At 39.0% G+C, this 18,946-nt stretch overlaps 1 protein-coding gene across 1 annotated transcript in view; it reads left to right on the top strand.

Annotated features, from left to right (window-relative positions):
• NELL1 (neural EGFL like 1) overlaps window positions 1-17,611 on the top strand; it is a 308,797-nt gene extending 291,186 nt beyond the window's left edge. The window contains exons 17-20 of the mRNA XM_074148724.1: window positions 8,480-8,673; window positions 14,151-14,327; window positions 16,047-16,271; window positions 17,561-17,611. Of these exons, the coding sequence (XP_074004825.1) occupies window positions 8,480-8,673; window positions 14,151-14,327; window positions 16,047-16,271; window positions 17,561-17,611 (647 nt within the window). The remainder of the gene's footprint in view (window positions 1-8,479; window positions 8,674-14,150; window positions 14,328-16,046; window positions 16,272-17,560) is intronic.
• The last annotated feature ends 1,335 nt before the right edge of the window (window positions 17,612-18,946 follow it).

The raw sequence follows: 18,946 nt of genomic DNA, 5'->3' as shown, positions 1-18,946 counted from the left end.
GTGGAGGAGTTTGTCAGTTGTTTCTATGGGAGGACGAAGGATGAGGCTCCATGAAGATTTAGTGCTTGTGCTGCAGCCTGGGTGCCCTTGTCTGGATGTAAGACTTTGTGTGCCACTACAGCACATGAGCAGTAATAATATCATCATGAAGATGGTAATTGTGACTTACCTCTGCCTTACTATTTTTTCTCCTTTTCAGTTATTCTTAGAAGCCTTATACATAATTTCTAAAGGATATTTTATCAGATAATTTAAAACTATTTAGAAATGATCCCATTCTATAGAGATACAGATCGACTTCTCATAATTCTATGTGCTTTCTCTGGAATTTCAGTTACTTAATCTCTACTCAGTTCTATGTATTTTCTATAAAGGCTTTTCTGTTGCTTCCGTGAAAGACCTTTTATTTTTTAGCACTGTAAATTGAATTTTTCGTGTCCTGAAGTGCACAGGGATCTTTCTAATAGTTAAAGTATACAATTCCAGTAAAAGTTAAAACAAAAATTTGTAATAAAAAGATATAAATTTACTTGTAACTTTTAACAAACATTCCCATCTTTTAAAAATTTTGGCTACTAGAAGTCCTTGGGATAAGGTAGCATAGTGATTTAGAAATGTAGAGGGACAATAATTATTTTCAAAACCAATATTTTGTAGATTTTTCAGCTATATTAGCTTTTTATACATTGTCCTAAGCTGATGGGGAGCTCAATAAAATCACAGCAGTGAACTTCATTCAGGTGGCTGTTTTAAAAAAAAAAAAAAAAAGGCAAATTATGCAGCATTTTGTGATTTAATAAATAAAATGCTACATGAAAGTCATATATTTCTCAGCAGATTCTCAAATGTTAAGAGTTCTCCTCTGGTTTATTTAAATACTGTAAGGGAGTGATGGGCAGAGCGATGTTGAAAATACTTATTCTGTGAGAAGCCAAGCAACATGACATAACCCCGAGGCAACTGGGGACAAGGGGTGTTTGTAGCAGTCCTGATAGCTACCCGTACTGCTTGTGTGGGGATCCCCATCCCTTGTCAGGCTGACCTTATGTTGCTGGTTGGGGACGAAGAAAGTTTAAGGCTCAGGGTGGTCTCAGGGAAAGACAGCTGCCCAGACAAGACCGGGCTGGGTTGCTGAAAAGGTCAATATTGCTTGCATTGCATCGCTATGAAAGGGGAGGGCCCTTGGCTACCTCACAGCAAAAAGGAGCCCAAAATGTTCTATATTCTCTGGAGACTGAAGGGATGAGTTTCTGTGAAAACAACTGCCCTTGTTTTGACCTGCGCACCATGCTGGAAGCTCATAAGGTGAGGTGCTAGACCTTCCGTATGCAAGCTGTAAACAAAATTTGAAATTAGCAGGGTTATTTTAACAAAAAAACTTTTCTGAACCATCTGCTGCAGAGTACCAGTGAGGAAGAGTATAAACCAGTTTAGTATATTTCAATTATACTGGTTAACCAATTAAAAACTGGTTGAAAGGTTCTCCTAACCTATATAGACAAAGAAATTTCAAACCATGATGTTTATTTTAAGGCACAACTAAGAATTGGTTAAAATGACAGATAGGTACCACTACACCTTCTAGCTAAAACTCAGTTTCTTCAACACTGACTTTTGTCACGTTACACAGCTTGTTTGCATGGTGGAGTATTTAGAGTCAGGGCCTGAGTCATTCGCTCTATTTCAGATAAAAGAGGGTTCATCCGCTTAGCAACAGCATTTTGTCCTGGTATATTTTACAGACTGTATACTCGAATCCTAGTGTGTACCTGAGGTGGATTTGGGTCGTTGCCATTCAGTCTGTTTTGAAACGCTTCTTCTTTCTCCCTGAAGGACAAAACTTGGAGAACGATAAATAGGCTAAGAACATAAGTGGAAAAAAAAAAAAAAAGATTGAACCCTCCCCCACAAAATAATACTAACATATGAAAATCAGAAGGCAGTGGGAGGGAGCGCTCAGCTTGGACAGATTGCCCAAAGGTTGCTTTGGCCGAGTGCATTGTGTGTGTCTGTGGGTTAACCCCCTTTCCCTCCGTTTATATGTAGGTGGTCTGGTTGCAGAAAGTTTAAAAAAAAAAAAAACCAAACAACAAAAACATCTATTTGGGAAGTGTTCTGATACTTCAGTGCTTCTGAAAGCTTTATTCTCATTGGCTAGGAGAAAACAGTGGAGTTTGTCACCTGGCAAGGGACAAATGTGTAAATCAACAGATGTAGCAGGGAAGGTCATAATATTGCACCAGAGCTTGGGTAATAAGGATGTATGACTTAGCTAGGCCACTTCAAGCTTGGGAAAATTCTTTTATTGCTCAAAATATCAACCAAAGGCAGCTTTGAAAAGGGAATATATTTCCATGGCCACGCTTTTATAAAAGATGTCAGCTTCATAAGGTGATGGTGAGCAGGCTCAAATTAAGAGAATAGTTTCTAGCAGTAGTGTTTTTATGAGGTACTGGCCTTTCACAATATGTTATTAAGAATACTGCTTGCAGACAAAAAAAAAATTGCTATACTAAGTTGCTATTAAAGCTTGCTTGGCAACTGAAACGTGTAGGCAGTAGTTGCTGGGATGTTGGGGTTTTTTGTACTTTTTTTTTCCCTTTGTTTTTTAATAGGAGCTTTGCTACGCTTTAAGGTAAACAAATAAAAATACTTTACAGAGAACTATGAGTTGTCATATGATATATATCCCAGGATTAACTATCTACTGATACCATATTTAAGCAGCTGGCTTACATTGTTTTTTCCCTGCACTAAGTACCTGTTGCCAAATACTGCTACCTCATAAGATAATGATCGCATGAATATACCCTCACCACTGAATTTTCAGTGATAACCTTTAAGATTGTCAGAACCAAAAGGAGAGGAAAAACTGGAAAAGAAATGCTGTATTCTGGGAAGTTAGTAATGTCCCACAAAGCTCGCTCCTATCTACAGCAGAAAAATAAAAGCAAATTAAATTATACTTTTTAATCTCCATCTCTCTTTAAGTGAGATAATTCCAGTCTGTAGAGAGCTGTTCAGACCCTGGAGTACAGAATTCCTGATTCCGTTTTTTTTTCATGATGACTCATGTTTCAGAGTCTTTACATTGTGACTTGCAAGCACAGAAGGAAAAACAATGAAGGCAGCAGTCCCGGTCAGTTGTTGATTATTTTTTCCTTTTCTTTAAGAATCAGTGCCAACTTTGTAGGGAAGCTTAACACGGATCCTCCTCCCACCAAAAAACCACAGCATTCACCGTGTATTTTGTCCTGAAATGTTGCATAGCTAGACCTCCCTGCAGGGTTAAAGTAGCTGCTGTGGGGAAATGAAAGCTGGAAGAAAGTAGGAGTCAGCAGCTTGTGAGAGAAAACTCCCCATGTGTTGGGCTCCCACAAAAGCTGGGTGCAGCAATGCTTGAGGGTCAAGGCTAAATGGGTTTAAAATCAATTCCTGGAGCTTTCATATATTCCATAGTATGCTGCAGTGGTGTCTGTTACCTAAATTAGAAACTAAGGGAAAAGGAGGGTTTTTTTCTTTGTTTATTTTGCCCCCTTTCTGTGTCAAACAAAAAGACCCGCCCTTTGAAAAATCTTCCTATGTGCCTCGGAATTGCTTTTCTGTCTATGGTTAGAGAAGTGGTATGTAGACAGAAAGGTTTGCATATGGTACAGAGTATTCAAGACCACCTCTAGAGCCTACTGGGTTTTGACTTTCTTCTGTTCTGCTCTTAGAATTTCTTAAAGCTCCTAATATCTGTCTGTGGATTTTATCCTGCGAAATAAAAATTATCATGCTTCCTTTCCACTTAGTAAATTCTGATTCTTGTGTTCTGAGACAAAGTTGTGTTACATGTCTTCAAGGTAATTGTATTTAGTCATTTCTATATTTCTAGAAAGCATTAGGAAATCCTATATTCAGAATCTAATTTACTATGCAATGCTCTTTAATAGACCATTATGTCTCTATAGAATAGAAGTGCTATCATAAAATATTTTCTAACTAAAAATGAATCTGTTTAGTGATTTTTTTTTTCCAAAGGCGAGTCCAAATCACTTTGATTTAGAAAGAAGGCAAATACATTAAGTGACAAGTTGCCTGTGAAAAATGATATGTCAAAACAGTGTTTAGTTAACTTGTACATACATTGGCTTGGGAGCCCAGCATACATTTTTCACGTTAACATTAAACTGTAATGGTTTAATGTACCATATCAGTTAAAATTAGCACATTAGTAGGGTTCTTTCTTTCTGCAACAGCTTATCATGATCTCACAGAGCACCACACTGCATGACTTGCTTGCACACATTTATTAAGGTGCTATAGAAAAGGCATGCCATTAAAACCTGAATAGCCTTGAAAACTAAGAAATGAAGTAGCTGGGGATTGGTTTAAAATTTCAGTGAAACCAAATTAATGAACTTGTGTTGATATGTACAGTCATGCTTGTCTTCTACCCCATTCAAATACAGTGGCCATGGGACCTCTCATAATATCTGAGGCAAATTACTTCTCGTTACAGCCAAAAAGGATAGAAAAGGAAATTGCATCTCGGGGGATTATTCTGTGCCATTTTGATTCTGATTTCTTGTCTGCCTGCGTTACCAAGCTATGTATACTTTGAGAGTATACTGGGAAATGAGCACATCTTAGGTGGTTTGTTTTCTTTCCCCATCCACAAAATGTGACTAGTTGCATTGCGGCTGAAATATACATGATCGGGTATGATCGGTTCCTGTACTTTTGTTTAAAGAAGCACAGATTGGGAGTGTTTGAAGAGTGAAGATCTTGATCAGTTTTATGATAGTCCTGTGCAATGTTTGAGGTGGCATGTCTCGGCAGCAGTCACTTTGCTGTTGGCTGTATGTTGTTGATAGAAAATAGCATAAGGCTAGCATTACAACCAAAATTCTGATTATGGTCATTTCCACTATCTCCTCACTTTTCCTTGAAAAGGAACTCTGTGGAGGGGGGAAATAAAGCTCTGCCACTTTTACTTGGGTTAATTAGTAGCCTGCCACAGATTAATATAATGAAAAAAAGTTTGCTAAGTCCTATTCCAAGTGTGAAAACAAGATTGTTTTCACAGGTTGACAGGATACCTGAAAGTCCCCCTAGAAGTCGAGACAGACATCTTATGCTATATACCCTGAAAGGCTCTGGAGTCTCCTTGCTATTTCACTTACGTAGTTGTCCATTGTTCTTCAAAGTTGCTTGATTTATAAATGAATATTTCATCTTCTTCCTACCTAGTGTTGTTACGATGGGAAGTTAAGATTTGCCCACCTTTAAACGTTCCAGTTTGGGGCCCACATCTTCTGAGAGCATTTGTGGAAATGCAAATGAAACCTGATGGGAGTGTGGGGAATTTGAGCTGAGCAATGATTTGAATAATATAAAAATAATCTATATGCAAGAGTCTTATAGTAAAATTTTCCTCAAATCAAAAATCAATTAGAAGATTGGTTCGGACATGTTCAGAATTTTAAGCTAGGCTATTTTTTCAAACCTAGGTAGACACATTGATTCCAATTGTTAAGAGAAACATCACACTACATATGAGTACTTTCTTCCATGTTTTGCTAGCCATCTACATTCTGGTCTCGTGTCAATATGAGCAAAGTTCATTTGATCCCCATTAAACTGAAATATGTTCTTAAGCTTAATAATATGGGAGGTTTTGTCTGGATTTTTTCCTTCCCCACCTCCCCCAGTCTGGTTTGAGGCTGAAAGAGTGAAAGAGACAAAAACATGTTACGCTTATAACTTCTTTTCCTCAAGTTACTGGGAACATTGGCTGTTTGTTCTGACTTTTTGAAATGCAATCAACGACAAGAAAAAACTGCCAAAGGGATGGTCTCAGAAAATTAGCTCTATTAAAAGTTCAGCTGGAAATGAGTGCAGTGTCCAAGCCTTTTATTTTTGATTAATGACTAAAACTTTTAAATAATAAATGCCATAAAATAATAAGAAACCATCATTTGCATAAAGAACGGAAAAAAATGAGCAAACTGAGTAGCAATTAGGAGTTCATGTTCACGCTATGTTACTCAGCTTTGCTTGATTGGTTTCTTTGTCAAGAGTGTCCCATTTACCAGTTTGGGCCGTTCTTAATGGGGCGTCCTTTTTATGTGTGCTAAATGGAGAACAGCAGTAGCAGTACGTAAATAGTGTGTTCTTTCCTTTTGGATATGTATAACAGATTAAGTTGGCTTTGTGCAGTGTGAACAGGTCTGTACTACTGAGAATATGAATAATGTTAGTTTCTATAATTGCTAACATCTGGCTTTCCATAAATCTGTTAAATTACATAGAAACAGAATTAGATTTCTGTGTCATAAGTAAAGCAATTACATGGAACTCTGTAGGCAATATGGCTTTATATTCATCTGTGAAATCCTTTTAGTTTTGAACTGTGAAAGCTACCCTTCTAATCTGCACTCTGATCCCGCTACATCCTATATATATGCTATTCAAGGAGCCCTTAATATGGCGGGGAAGAGAATATTGACGATGCTTGGTGAAATCACCAAAGACAAAGTGAATGCTTCATTTGTACCTTTGTCTTCAACATAAAACACAAGTCGAATTTATTGAAGGGAAAATGGGATGTTTTTAAAAATAATTTAAGTCTTACGGTAGCTGTTTGGATATTTCACTTCATACGAGTTCATTCATAGCTCTCTTCATGTCACTCTTCATGTTTTTTACCTGCTGCGTTACGCTGGCACTTGTTAAACAATGAACTAGAAGTTTAAATTTCGCTTAGTGCAGCACCTTTTACACCACTGAGAGTGGAGCTTTCAAGTACTCAGTAGTGCTAAGGTTTGCATTAGAGCCATAATGTTCTTTTTTGGCAATTAAGACTGTCAGGGCAGCGAAGTACATAATTTTTAGGGAAGTCTGAGCAATGAGCAATTGAATCATGCTATCAGGCTACTTGGAACATCCCTGACAAAGGACTGGCACAGGAGTGAAGTCTTTCTGCAGTGTAATGGTCTCCAGCTTCCTTTTGGGTCTATAAGCGGAAAAAAGAACAGCCATTTTCTGGTGGCCCAGGCCCTTGACTCAGTTGTGCAGGTTGAATTTGCATTTGGTCAAGGGCACTGCCACATTTTCACTTGTTCCTGGACTATTTATGAATTGAAATCAGTAATTTTACTATGTCAGAGGGAATTTTGTGATTTGATTGTTATAGAGAGTTTGCTTCAGCAGATTGAGATTATTGTTACCGTCTTTTAAGATCTGGCTTTCTCAGATGACGACTCATGAACCCATGGCTCTCATTCAAAATGTAGGGCAACTGGCCATGACACCCCACCTAAGTTAGACTTTAGGTAATTTTTATTTGTAAATACTATTGAATTTTTAAATTTGTTGTTTCAGAGAGGATTTACAAGTACTCTTGGATTATATTGAACAGTTATAAATTTCACGCTAGCAATAAGGTCATTTTAAATGGTAAGTGGGAGGGTTCTTCCTTGTAATTTCTGAATTCCTGTAATAGAATTCTGGAATTTTCATGACGGAGACCAGCACTTACTTCTAAAAGATTTTATTTTTCACCTTTCCTCGCACTATTGCTTACAGTTGTCATTGTTGATGTTGCAACAAAAGAGGCCTGCCGGTTCACTGATATTTTATCTGGACAATCTGTCAGTATGTTGTTTAAGAGCAGTCCAGAGTTATTTTCTGAAAGAAATACCTGTTTTTAACAATGTGCTTAAAAATCTCATGGCTTTTGCTGCAAGAAAAAGAATGCTGCATTAACTCCCTAGATAAATTCATATTGCATAATTATATTTTACCCTCCAAAAGCAATTTTAATGGAATACTGTAATTCACTTTTCTCTAGTGTATAATGATTTTCTTTTGTTACTTATTTCTTTGTGTCACTGCTAAATCATACATTTTTCTGCATAGCTGTGTTCTAAGACTTTTTTTTCTGCATGAGGTGCCTCTGATTTTTGATTTTATTCTTTCTTTTCTTTTCACTTTTTTTTTTCCTTCTCTTTCCAATTCACTTTTATCTTCCAGCAATGGGAAAAGGATGCAATTGACTACTTTTAGTATGGGAAGTGCTGATCGTGCTAGGAACTTATGAAGAGTAGTGCACTTTTATTTTGGTTCTATCTAATTGATAGAAAGTCACTCTGATTGTTCACTAGTTTCTAGTCACTGGGAGATCGCTGTACACCCTTGGCAGAAGGTTCATGTTCATCATTGCTATACAGTGCCACTAGGTATGTCAGTCTCAGCATTTACAATTAAGCCTACTGGAGGTAGTTTAAGAATTCTTGATGGAATGAAAACAAACACTGAAGAATAACCTGAAAAAGTCAGTATTTAATGTCTAGCAAGTAAATACAGAAGATATCAAAAAGAAGGCACCCTCTTCCACCAGCAAGGCAGATGAGCACTAATTACTTAATACAGAAATAAAATTTGACCTGTGAAAAAAAATATGTCCAAGCATTGTAAATCTGCTGTTTTGCAGATATCGATGAGTGTGCCTTAAAGACCCACACCTGTTGGAATGATTCAGCCTGTGTGAACCTGGCAGGAGGGTTTGATTGCCTTTGTCCGTCTGGACCATCTTGCACTGGAGACTGTCCCCATGAAGGCGGCTTCAAGCGGAATGGGCAGGTGTGGACCCTGAGGGAGGACAGATGCTCCGTTTGTTCCTGCAAGGTGAGATCCAGCTGGTCTGGGTTTCAGGAGTCCTTTAATTCTCTGGGCTCATGTCAGAAACCCAATATTGCAGTGCCACTGGTGTTGGCAAAAATACTAGCCTAAGCCCAAGGCACTGAGGCAAAAGGTAAGCTCTGCTGTGGACTGAAGCTGTGATGGGGAAATTCTTCTGGGAAGTCATCTTTTTTCTTGTTTTGCACAACCACGGACACAGCTGAATAATGGCTAACCCTGCTTAGCTTCTACCATGCCACCCATGTGGGCCAGAGGCACTTGGAGCGTGCCTTGATGAGTCTTGCGTTAGCCTTCAACGGAATGTGTGGGCGATGAGCACGCTTACGGGAAATGTTGAAAACTGTTTTAAATTTCTCTTTTATATGAATATTCATCCCTCAGGACAAGTACCATAGTCAGCCATCTTCCCCTTGATGCTATTTCCCTTTACTTGAAATACAGGTGAATTAAGTGGGTGAGAAGGAATTCCTGGTCAAGAGTCAAAGGTTAGAGGACCTAGCAGCAGGCATGTAATTTCCTCAAGTGAAGAAGGGTGAAGGACAGGTTTCTCCTCCTCAGCCCAGCTTGGCTGTATTGGCAACTCTCCCACATGAGCAGTGCAGCTCTCTGCAGCTTTGGAGAAGGCAGGGGTGTCACAGGTAGATCTGCTTTAGAGTTAACACTTAGATAATTTGGGGTGGGGGGGAGTTTCCCCTGGAAATTACCAGTTCTTTTCTGTGTAACCAAGTTAAAAGAACGTTTTACTCTGCTTTCTTCATTTTTGCTAGTTAAAAGAGGAGTGCTGTCACTGTAATTAGAATTTTAGAAGTGCACCAACCTGAGAAATGGTTGGTCTTTTATGGCCACTTTGACCTGATGCATTCATTGCAGTGGTAAAACTGTCCTTAGACACAGCAGAATGCTATTGGCCCTTCCATAAATGTAAGTAAAATGAGATTTTGGCCACTGTGAAAAGTTGAACGTAGAGTATGAGAATTGGCTTGTCAATCCCCATGTCTCAATGCTTATGAGCCAGAGAAGCCTTAGAGGGGTCGGAGGGGGGACAAGGGCAAAGACTTGTTTTGAAGTTGCAAGAAGCTGAAAGCCTCATCATTTCTGTTTTGCAATAGTATAGCAGAAGGGAAAATCAAGACTTTAGAGTGAATAGAACCTGCAAAGTACTTTGCTGTTTTGGCCTCAAAAGGGAATGTATTGTTCTTAGTTGCTGCATTTTTTACTTCAAGTAGCCTCAAGCTCCCTGAAACTCCTCCCTTCAGAAGCTGAAGTGTACAACTCCACAGAATATATATCAAGCTTTTATTGTAATCTTGGGGAACTGACTGGCTTATGAAAGGATTTCCAGTCAATAGAACAAACAGTTTAATATATGTGAAGACATCTGGTCTGCCTTTGCAGAGTTACAACTATTAGTATTCCCATTATAGATTGCTTGTGATTTGTTTCATTTGCCATTTCTCATTGCTCTTATTTCTTATGTTGAATGTTCATATTAGTATATGAAAATATACAAAATGATTAACTAGTACATAGATATTTTAAACGAAGCCTGGCACTGTTTGTTGCTATGACTCTTCCTTTCTGTCTTCCTCACTTTCCGGTTTTTTCCTCTGGGAATTAACATTTGCATTTAATTTCACTTCAGTAGCTGCCTTGTTTCAAGAGCCAAATTTTTGTCTATAGAGCAGGGAAAACACGGAGAGCTCCTCCTCTGTCATATCCCAGGCAGGACGTAAAGCCTTCAATCAGTGTTTCTTGAAATATCGAAACCTATTCTATAAATTGTGATAGCTTCCGATACTCCAGACTACTTCTCAAACCTGCTGCCGGACTCCATCCTTTTCATACAGCTGCACAGGGAGCTGGCCCTGCTTGATCTTTTTGCAGCCTGCTCAGTTTTCAGTGAGAAAAAGGGCAGAGCGTAACTAAATCATTCCTAATACGTCTTACTTGGACTTTGAAATGATACTGCTCACTTGTTGTACCTAGGAGACAAGTCAGCATTTCAGATTTTAAATAATATGTTTTCTTTTGGCTTTTCTTTTGTTACGGTTATTTTAGGAAAGGTCAGATGGATATATTTTGTTCAGTGGCTGAAGCGCATAGATCCCATGTTGAAAATACCTTAACTTAAAATCTGGTGCAAAGGAAATTAAATACCTTACTTAACTTTGAAGTTCATTAAGTAAGGTTATTTGTGGAGCAGGATACTATGGAATATGAGAAATTATATTACTTCGGTTATGTAATGAGGGAAAGTTTTATTATTGAAGCACAGGGGATTATCTCAGTGTTTCATCAGACCCAGTCTCTTCAAACCATCCTTGTTCATCTGATTAAAATTAAAGTTTACAAAAACAAATTCTCAAAACTATAAATTAACACAGTACCTTAAGTATATTTGATGTGTCTTCTACAGGTGGTCCTCATGAACTCTTGTGGATTTAATACACAAGACTGGTAGACATTTGATGGAGGGTAGGGAGCTGTTTCTCTCTCCCATGAGAAAACAAAGCCTGGCTGTACAGTCTGGCTATATCTGGGCTTTTGAGTCTGTCCTCTAATTAAGACAACCCTCCATTCCCTGTATGAAAAGAGCCTGGAGGATAAGCACAGCACTGGAAACAGAGGGATATGCCAAGGTGAAGCATATTGCTGATGGCGAGAATGGTTTGGTGGTTTGATTTCTGCAGGGTCTGATTTCTGTCCAAATTGGCTTTGGGGCTCTGTGGAAACTCGAGTCGCCTTTTACACTGATTCTCTTGTGTGTCAGTGTTTCCTCTGGTAAGAACAATTTTGTGTTCGTACCACTGATGCTTATGAAGCATGTAGAACCGATTCAGTGAGGAAGGCGGGGAGGGAGAGGAGCTAATAAGATGCTATATGTTATTACCCACTGAAAGAAAATAAGTTGCTTTCTCTATATTTCTCAATTTTCTATATATTTCCCAGTGCTACTATACAGCTGCAAAGATGCAAGTGAGATGTTGTAGCTTAAGAGGCTTTGTGTCACTGCAGTATAGGGATAAAAATGTTTTTTGAAAGGCGTGGAACTAATGAGGTTGTAGATAAAACACAAATGCTTAAAGAATAAAGAGAGTAGCAGTGTATTATGATTACCAAAAGGTCTCCGGCAAAATCATCAGACTTTGTCAGTGTTCTGAAATACGGAGAGTAAAGGCAACATAAAAGGTTAGCTGCTCCCCAGAGGTAACAGCATGGGAGCTCAGAGAAGCACAGAACTACCAGCACTGTCACCAGCTGAAAGGGGAATTTGAAAACTAATCTTGAAAGCTTAGAAACTGAATTGGATCAGCCATTATTAATCAGCACTCCATTATGGAGAGGAGAGAGACTGCCATTGTCGAGGGCGTTGGGTTGCCCGGACGCCTGGCGCAGCCCCTCGTGCCTGGAGCTCAGCAGCCTGGCAGAGCTTTTGTGCTGAGCTGCCACTTGGTGTCTACCCTCAGCAAGGGGTGGAAGACGGTTGTGCTTTCCCACCTGCAAGAATGGAAATTTAGTCTTAATTCTCTGTCAGGAAAGGCTTTTGGCTCTCTTTCACGACTTGCCGAAAGGGGAGGATGACTTCTTTCTTTGTTTTTTGTGGAAAGGGTTTATTCCCAGCACACGTGGACCTGGCCAGACCTGTGGCTGAGGAAATGGGCCACTGCCAGTCTTCCTTACCTCATGATTTACTCAAACTACTGACTAGGGAAATAAAGCTTGTTTATTCCTTCTTCCACAGCTAAAGCAGCAAACTAACCACAAGTAGAGAATCCTTGCTTATCTTGGTACGAAACTGAATAAAGACTGTAGGGCAATCTAGGGCTATACCCTGTGGCTGGCAAAAGCAATTCAGATCCACGTTAACCTAGCACGTTTTCTGCCTTTCCATAATTCTGTGTTCTCTTCAGCTTTCCTTGTTAGGCATAAGAAATAATTTTCATTATTTTTAAAACTGAAATGAATATTCTGATCAATTCAAAACTATGATGAAATGCAGCAGTGACGCTGACTGACATGGATATTGTGACTCCCTGATGCCGATATTGTAGATGTTGCATTGTGCCCAAGACTAGCTTTGCTTAAAAACACCAACCAAACACAGAGGCTTATATGAAAATATAAACAAAAGAACCTCCTGTGCAACATGCTATGGTTATGGCTATTTTTTCTGCCTGTGGAAAAGGCATCCTGGGGTGCTGTCACTCTTTTTAGCAATCACTTTTTGAAAGGATCAAGAGGAAATAAATTCCCATGCTTTGATAGGTATCCCTTTATTTGGTGGCAATGAAAAAAAACCTTTTCCTTCTTACATCAGATGCAGGTTTATAGACTCAGAACAAGATTCTGGTGAGAATATGGAAAAACTGCAACAAAATGAGTGGAGTTGTTTTAGGAATTGTACAGTTGTGATCCAAAGCAGAACATAGCTTCATTCCTCTCGCAGCTCCACCTTCAAATTGGCTGCAGGGGATGCTTTTCTTGAATAAGGACTAATCCAATAACTAGCATTGAATGCAAAGGAAGTGCATGTCAAAACTTTTCAGTAATTTCCTCGTTGTTAACTGTGATTTCAGTTCCCAGTCTGCGTGTGGCATGCCAGGATGTTGGCTCACCTACAGTAAGGGGTATAATTTCAAACACCATAGTCCGTCCAATTTTTGTAACTAGAATTAGAATCAATTTGTATTTTTGTGATGCAAATATAATATGTCCTTTTCTCTTTACATGCAGCAGCAATTCTTCTGTTTATCTCAAACAGTTCTATTTAATGGGCTTTAACAAAATGGGCCATCCAATACTGTAAGCAAATATTTAGCAAAATCATATTTTGGAGAGCCTGTGGAATACAGGTCCTCTTTAACACGTGAACTGAATGATAATGGATGCTGACAAGTCCATTTAGCTTTAAGCTGGTGTACTGTAGGTCCAGATGTGGAACAGAACCAGTGGTGAATTCAGAGTTAAGAATGATTAGTGCTGCTGTGATTTTGCTATATTGTGCTCCTATGAAGTTAAAGGGACCACCTTCAGAACTTCAATTTAGTTATTCAAGTTATTTTCTTCACAATGATACATTCAGTCAAAATACTGCTTGCACAAATATTACGGCAACTGCTTGAAGAGTTCACTGATGTAACCAATGAGATTTGAAATTGCTTCACTACGTTTTTTACGAGATACCGATTTCTTTAAAATTCAGTTAGCTGGAGACAGGAAAACAGTATTCTCAGATTCAGACAGTATTGGATCCATGCATTGATAGAAATTGGGACATACTGGTATTTGAAGTATTACAACTGGCAGGATCCACTCCTTGTTGGTGGTAACATCGAATGCATTAAGAGCTTAATATTTCCTGATATGCCAAAGATGTGCCCTTTGATATATATACCCTGTGACCTTATCCGGGTTGCTGTCTGGCGGTTTGTGGTTGACACCAGGGCAATGTGTCCTCGCAGGATGGGAGGATTTTCTGCCGGAGGACAGCCTGCGACTGCGAGAACCCCAGCGCTGATCTCTTCTGCTGCCCAGAGTGCGACACCCGTGTCACCAGCCAGTGCCTCGACCAAACTGGGCACAAGCTCTACCGCAGTGGGGACAACTGGACCTACAGCTGTCAGCAGTGCCGTTGCCTGGTATGGGTAAAGCATTTTGGAAGGGAGCAAGAATAATAATAAGGATTATGATTCTTGGCAAAGCATACCTGGAAGCAGGCTCTTGGCTCTCTCTTTATCTGCTTTTCAAACTGAGAATGAAGATAAAGTGCTTACAGAGCATCAGAGACCTGAAAGCTACACCATCAGTTTTCTTTACTGCTGAATAAGTAGGTCTAATGAACAAAATGAAAAATGTGACAAAAGCTTGGAAACCTTGACGCTATATTAGTTTTAGCATTAGTCTACTTTTGAGAACTTTTGTAAGGTTGTCTCATCTTTAAGTGACTTAAATTTTTTTTCACATGCAATGGATTTGCTTGGAGGAGTTTCAGCTTTTACTTACATCAGCTGGTGTACCTTTCTTATCAAATTTTTTTTTTTTTTTTCATTCAGCAAATGCTGGAAAAACAGAGTGCCAGTGCCACGTGGTGAATTAGTAAAAATTAACCAAAAAAAGAAGGATAAAGAAAACTGAAATTACTAGACAAACATGTGAAATGAAGAACATCTATTTTCTCATTAGGCACTGTAGATTATTTCCCTAAAGCTTTAAGTTTTGCACAGATATACTAATTAGTGCAGCAATGAACTTCATTAAAATTATCAGGTTTCCATTTATAGCTGTCTGTATAACATAGTCTAATATATGATATTAATCAAGAGGTGTCTGAGCATCAGGAAACAAATTGCATTCAAAGCTAAGTTACTGTTAAAAGATAATTATCCATAAAGTACAGCAGTAAGTATTGTATTTTGTGTTCTCCAGAGATTTAATGTTCGCAAAAGAACAGCAAGAAACATTTGCAGCCAGCAGCAATGGCAAAGATTAAATGTGACGTGTTTTACAAGGGCTATTGTGTTTGTGGCTAGCAGTTCTTTGCCTAATTTTATGATTGGGTTAACATGCAGAGCTAAAAGACAGCGATGCCCTAGATCAGTGCTACATGTAAGGTTCTGTGCAGTGGGTGATGTTATCAACGGTTGAAGTGCTTACACAGTAGCATAATGCAAGTTATTGGAGCCCTTCACAAGTTAGGTTGAGACACACAGAGCAATACCCTACAGATGTAACCTGATGATTCTCTCTTCTCCATGTTTCTATGTACTAAACTGTTGGGGTTTTTTTCAAAGCTAAATAATAAAATAAAATGATTCAGTGGAACGTAACTGGTAGTGTTCTAACAATTCCCTTAGGAGTTGACAGTTTAATCAATTTTGGCCATTGCTAGTTAGATCAATGTTCTGTGCTTCTCGAACCCACTAACCTACATCTATCTGCAGTGTTAATTTTCTATTTAAACAGTTGCTGTGATCCTGCAGAGATGTTTATGTGACCAGACGTAGAAAGAGGGCACGAGTCTGCAAGGCAATTGCTGCAAAAATTATAGTTTATGGAAAATATTGGAACCCAGTATTTAATGCTGCCTTTAAAAACCCCACAGAACTGAAGTTCCCCTGCTACGATGGTGACAGTGGTGGTGTTTAGTCAAGAAACAACCAAATGATAGTCTGCTACATTTAGGAAACTTCAGCTCAGTATTCAAATGTGCATTTATATGATCAGCCAACCAGAGGGCTGATCCATGAAGTTTAGTTCAATTTTGGCAAAAAAGAACTTTTCCATTCAACAGGGTGCAAAGTTTCTTGGTAGCTAATAAATGGCAACAAATTCAATGAGCTTTGCTTCAATTTTTACAGGAAGGAGAGGTGGATTGCTGGCCTCTTTTGTGCCCGAATCTAAACTGCGAGTACACAGCCATCTCAGAAGGAGAGTGCTGTCCCCACTGTGTTAGTGACCCCTGTCTGGCTGACAACATCACCTACGACATCAGGAAAACCTGTCTAGATGGCTATGGAATCACGAGACTTAGCGGCGCTGTATGGACGATGGTGGGATCTCCTTGTACAACCTGCAAATGCAAGGTACGATGGGTAAGGTAGAATGGTAACGGAAATGTATGTTGCTGCATAAAATCAGGGTCACTTTCTGCCGTTGGAAGCTCACGTTCAGATCTCGGGGCGATAAATGACACCCGAGGGCAGAAGCCTACAGAAAACCCATGCCTTTTGTGTTTTGCAGGGTGAAAACAAAACAATTCTGTGCTTGTTGAAAATGTTGAGCACAGATATGTAATATCCTAGTGCAACTTTCAGACGTTCTGTTGGAGAGCCCTTCAGGCATTCTCAATATGAATCTAGGCTAATATTTTAATACTTGCCTAATGTGAATGTTCATGAAAATATGTTTTACAGAGCTGGTAAGCAGAGGCAAAAAAACTAATCAAAGTTTCATCAATAAGTAGACAAGTAGAAACGCATTGCTGCCCAGAGACGAAGGCACTCCCACAACAGAAGTGGGAAGGGAATGTCACAGTTCCCGTTCCCTGAGCTCATCAAGATGTATTTAATCCAGCGGCTCTAGTGCAGAATTTCAGTCTGTCTCCCTCGCTCTGTGCAGTGATGACCCCACTGTGTTAATATCAGAATTATGAAAATGTTGTTTTGGGTTATATGAAATGTTCTTCTGTTCACTGTGGGAAACCAAGCTGTTGCTCCAGGGCTTTAAATTATTGAAGGTAGCTTTTCTGCCATTCTTCAGAGTTTTTCTTATTGGTTTGTTTTGGATTAAAAAAAAAAAAGGAAATAAATTGCTTGCTTGGGGTTTTGGTGGTTGCTGTAGTTTTTATTACATAATACAGTTTTGTAAATGACTGGATGTTGCAGAAATACGTTTAACAACGGATTGAATTCCAAAGCAGTATGTCGTGTGTGTCTGTCTGTCCCCCCTCCCCGACACATCTGCCACGAATCAAGAATCTGAACTATCTGCTTATTTCAGACAAACAGAAAGCTTCCCTGCATGGATCACATCAAAACTCTCCCCATTAACGTTCTTGCATGGGAGAAAAATCCAGTCATCTGTGTTGCCATTGCTGTGGTGTATTTTATTATGGGGACCACTGAGTCTTTCACATCCAGGTTTCTAGTTCAAGTGTAGTTCAGGCCACTTCAGTGCTATTTGGCAAAGCCAGCCCCCTCATAAAGCCACCACAGTTGAGACCAAAGACAACACATTGGGACGATGGCTTAAGCAGATTTCTGTATGTGGTAGGTGTGTCAGAGACGCCTCTATCTCCGCATTCCGCCAACCCCTTTGCTTTTTCTGACTTCTTCTGTGGAGGTGATTGATGCCTGCTTGTTTGTCTGTGCAGAATGGGAACGTCTGCTGCTCGGTGGATTTAGAGTGTCTCAACAATAACTGACGTAGTCAGACTGGACTGTACCGGGGGAGGAAAACCGATGAAGTTAACACCTGAAATGAAGTCATATGCGTTGGCGTTTTATACAACAGACAATTACCAAAGTCTCCACATGAGGAAGATGTTTGGGAGTTGCCTTTGGGACCTATCACTATGCTCATCCTTGCTAGCCTTGTCTGGGTGACTTACAGTACAGCGCATATAAGTCAATGGTTGTTAAAAGTTTTCAGTGTTGTAAATTACACACTTTTCCTGTCAAGACATTTGCTAATATGTTTAAATTATTTCATGGGTAAACTAATGCTGTATTTTTGTTTTAATTTGTGTATTGACAACATGATAGAATTCAGCTCTTCTTACTTTGGATCTAGATTTTACAAACAAGACAGCCTGTTGTGATTTTGTCCCATGATATCACATACTTAGTTCCAAGGTCCCTGTCAGATGTATTTATGAAAATATGTATGTATGTACAGTCAAATTGCATAGTACTTATATTTCACAGCTGTCCAATGTTTTAAAGCATTCAAAGGTATATTTGATTGGACAGAATGGAAGTGATCAAAATAAGTCTGTCTTAAAAATTTATAAAATTAAACGCCATGAACTTAATGAAATGGCAAAAAAAGCACTTTCTTCTCCAAACAAGCGGAGCAGGAGCAAGGCTCCTATAGTGAAAAATGGAACTAAAATCACATTCCACCTTTAATTCAACACATATTCAGGAAAGAATCACCAGTCATTCTCAGTATTATTTTGTCTTGCAAGAGAAACTGCAACTGCTGGAAAAGCGTATAATCCCTCTGGGTTCTGCAGTGATAAAACAGTCAGAGAGCCTTAAGATGATGTAATTTAAATTGAAGAGGTTAGAATTTGCTTTCAATTGTAACATCATTGAGGAGTTCAGAATTTTTCGTTTTTTTGTATTTACAGTAATAAAGATGGCTGCCATTCTCAGTTACTGCTACCATAATGACAAAGTGCAGAAGCACCTGTACCAGTGACATGCGGGGCAGGAGACCTTAACACTTGGTAACTTTCACTACCCAATTTACAGCTTAGAAACAGATTTACTCTTTTCATATTTTATGGCATTAAAAAATATTTAGTTTTAAATTTACCACGCGCAGTGTTGTTTAGTACCTAAGTTTAGACAGAAATACAAATTAAAACTCTTAGCCCTGTATCGAGGTTAGAGTTTAGATTCTCTTCAGCTGATGTCTATTTCTTTCACGAGGCTGGAAAGTTTGTGGCATTAGAACAGGAATATATTTCTACGATGATGGCATCTACAGCTTAAATGTCACCTCTTTAACGTGCTGTTGTGTTTTGTTCTGC

Source organism: Numenius arquata, chromosome 6, assembly GCF_964106895.1.
Source record: "Numenius arquata chromosome 6, bNumArq3.hap1.1, whole genome shotgun sequence".
Lineage (NCBI taxonomy): Eukaryota > Metazoa > Chordata > Aves > Charadriiformes > Scolopacidae > Numenius > Numenius arquata.
This window is presented reverse-complemented; position numbering and strand designations above follow the sequence as displayed.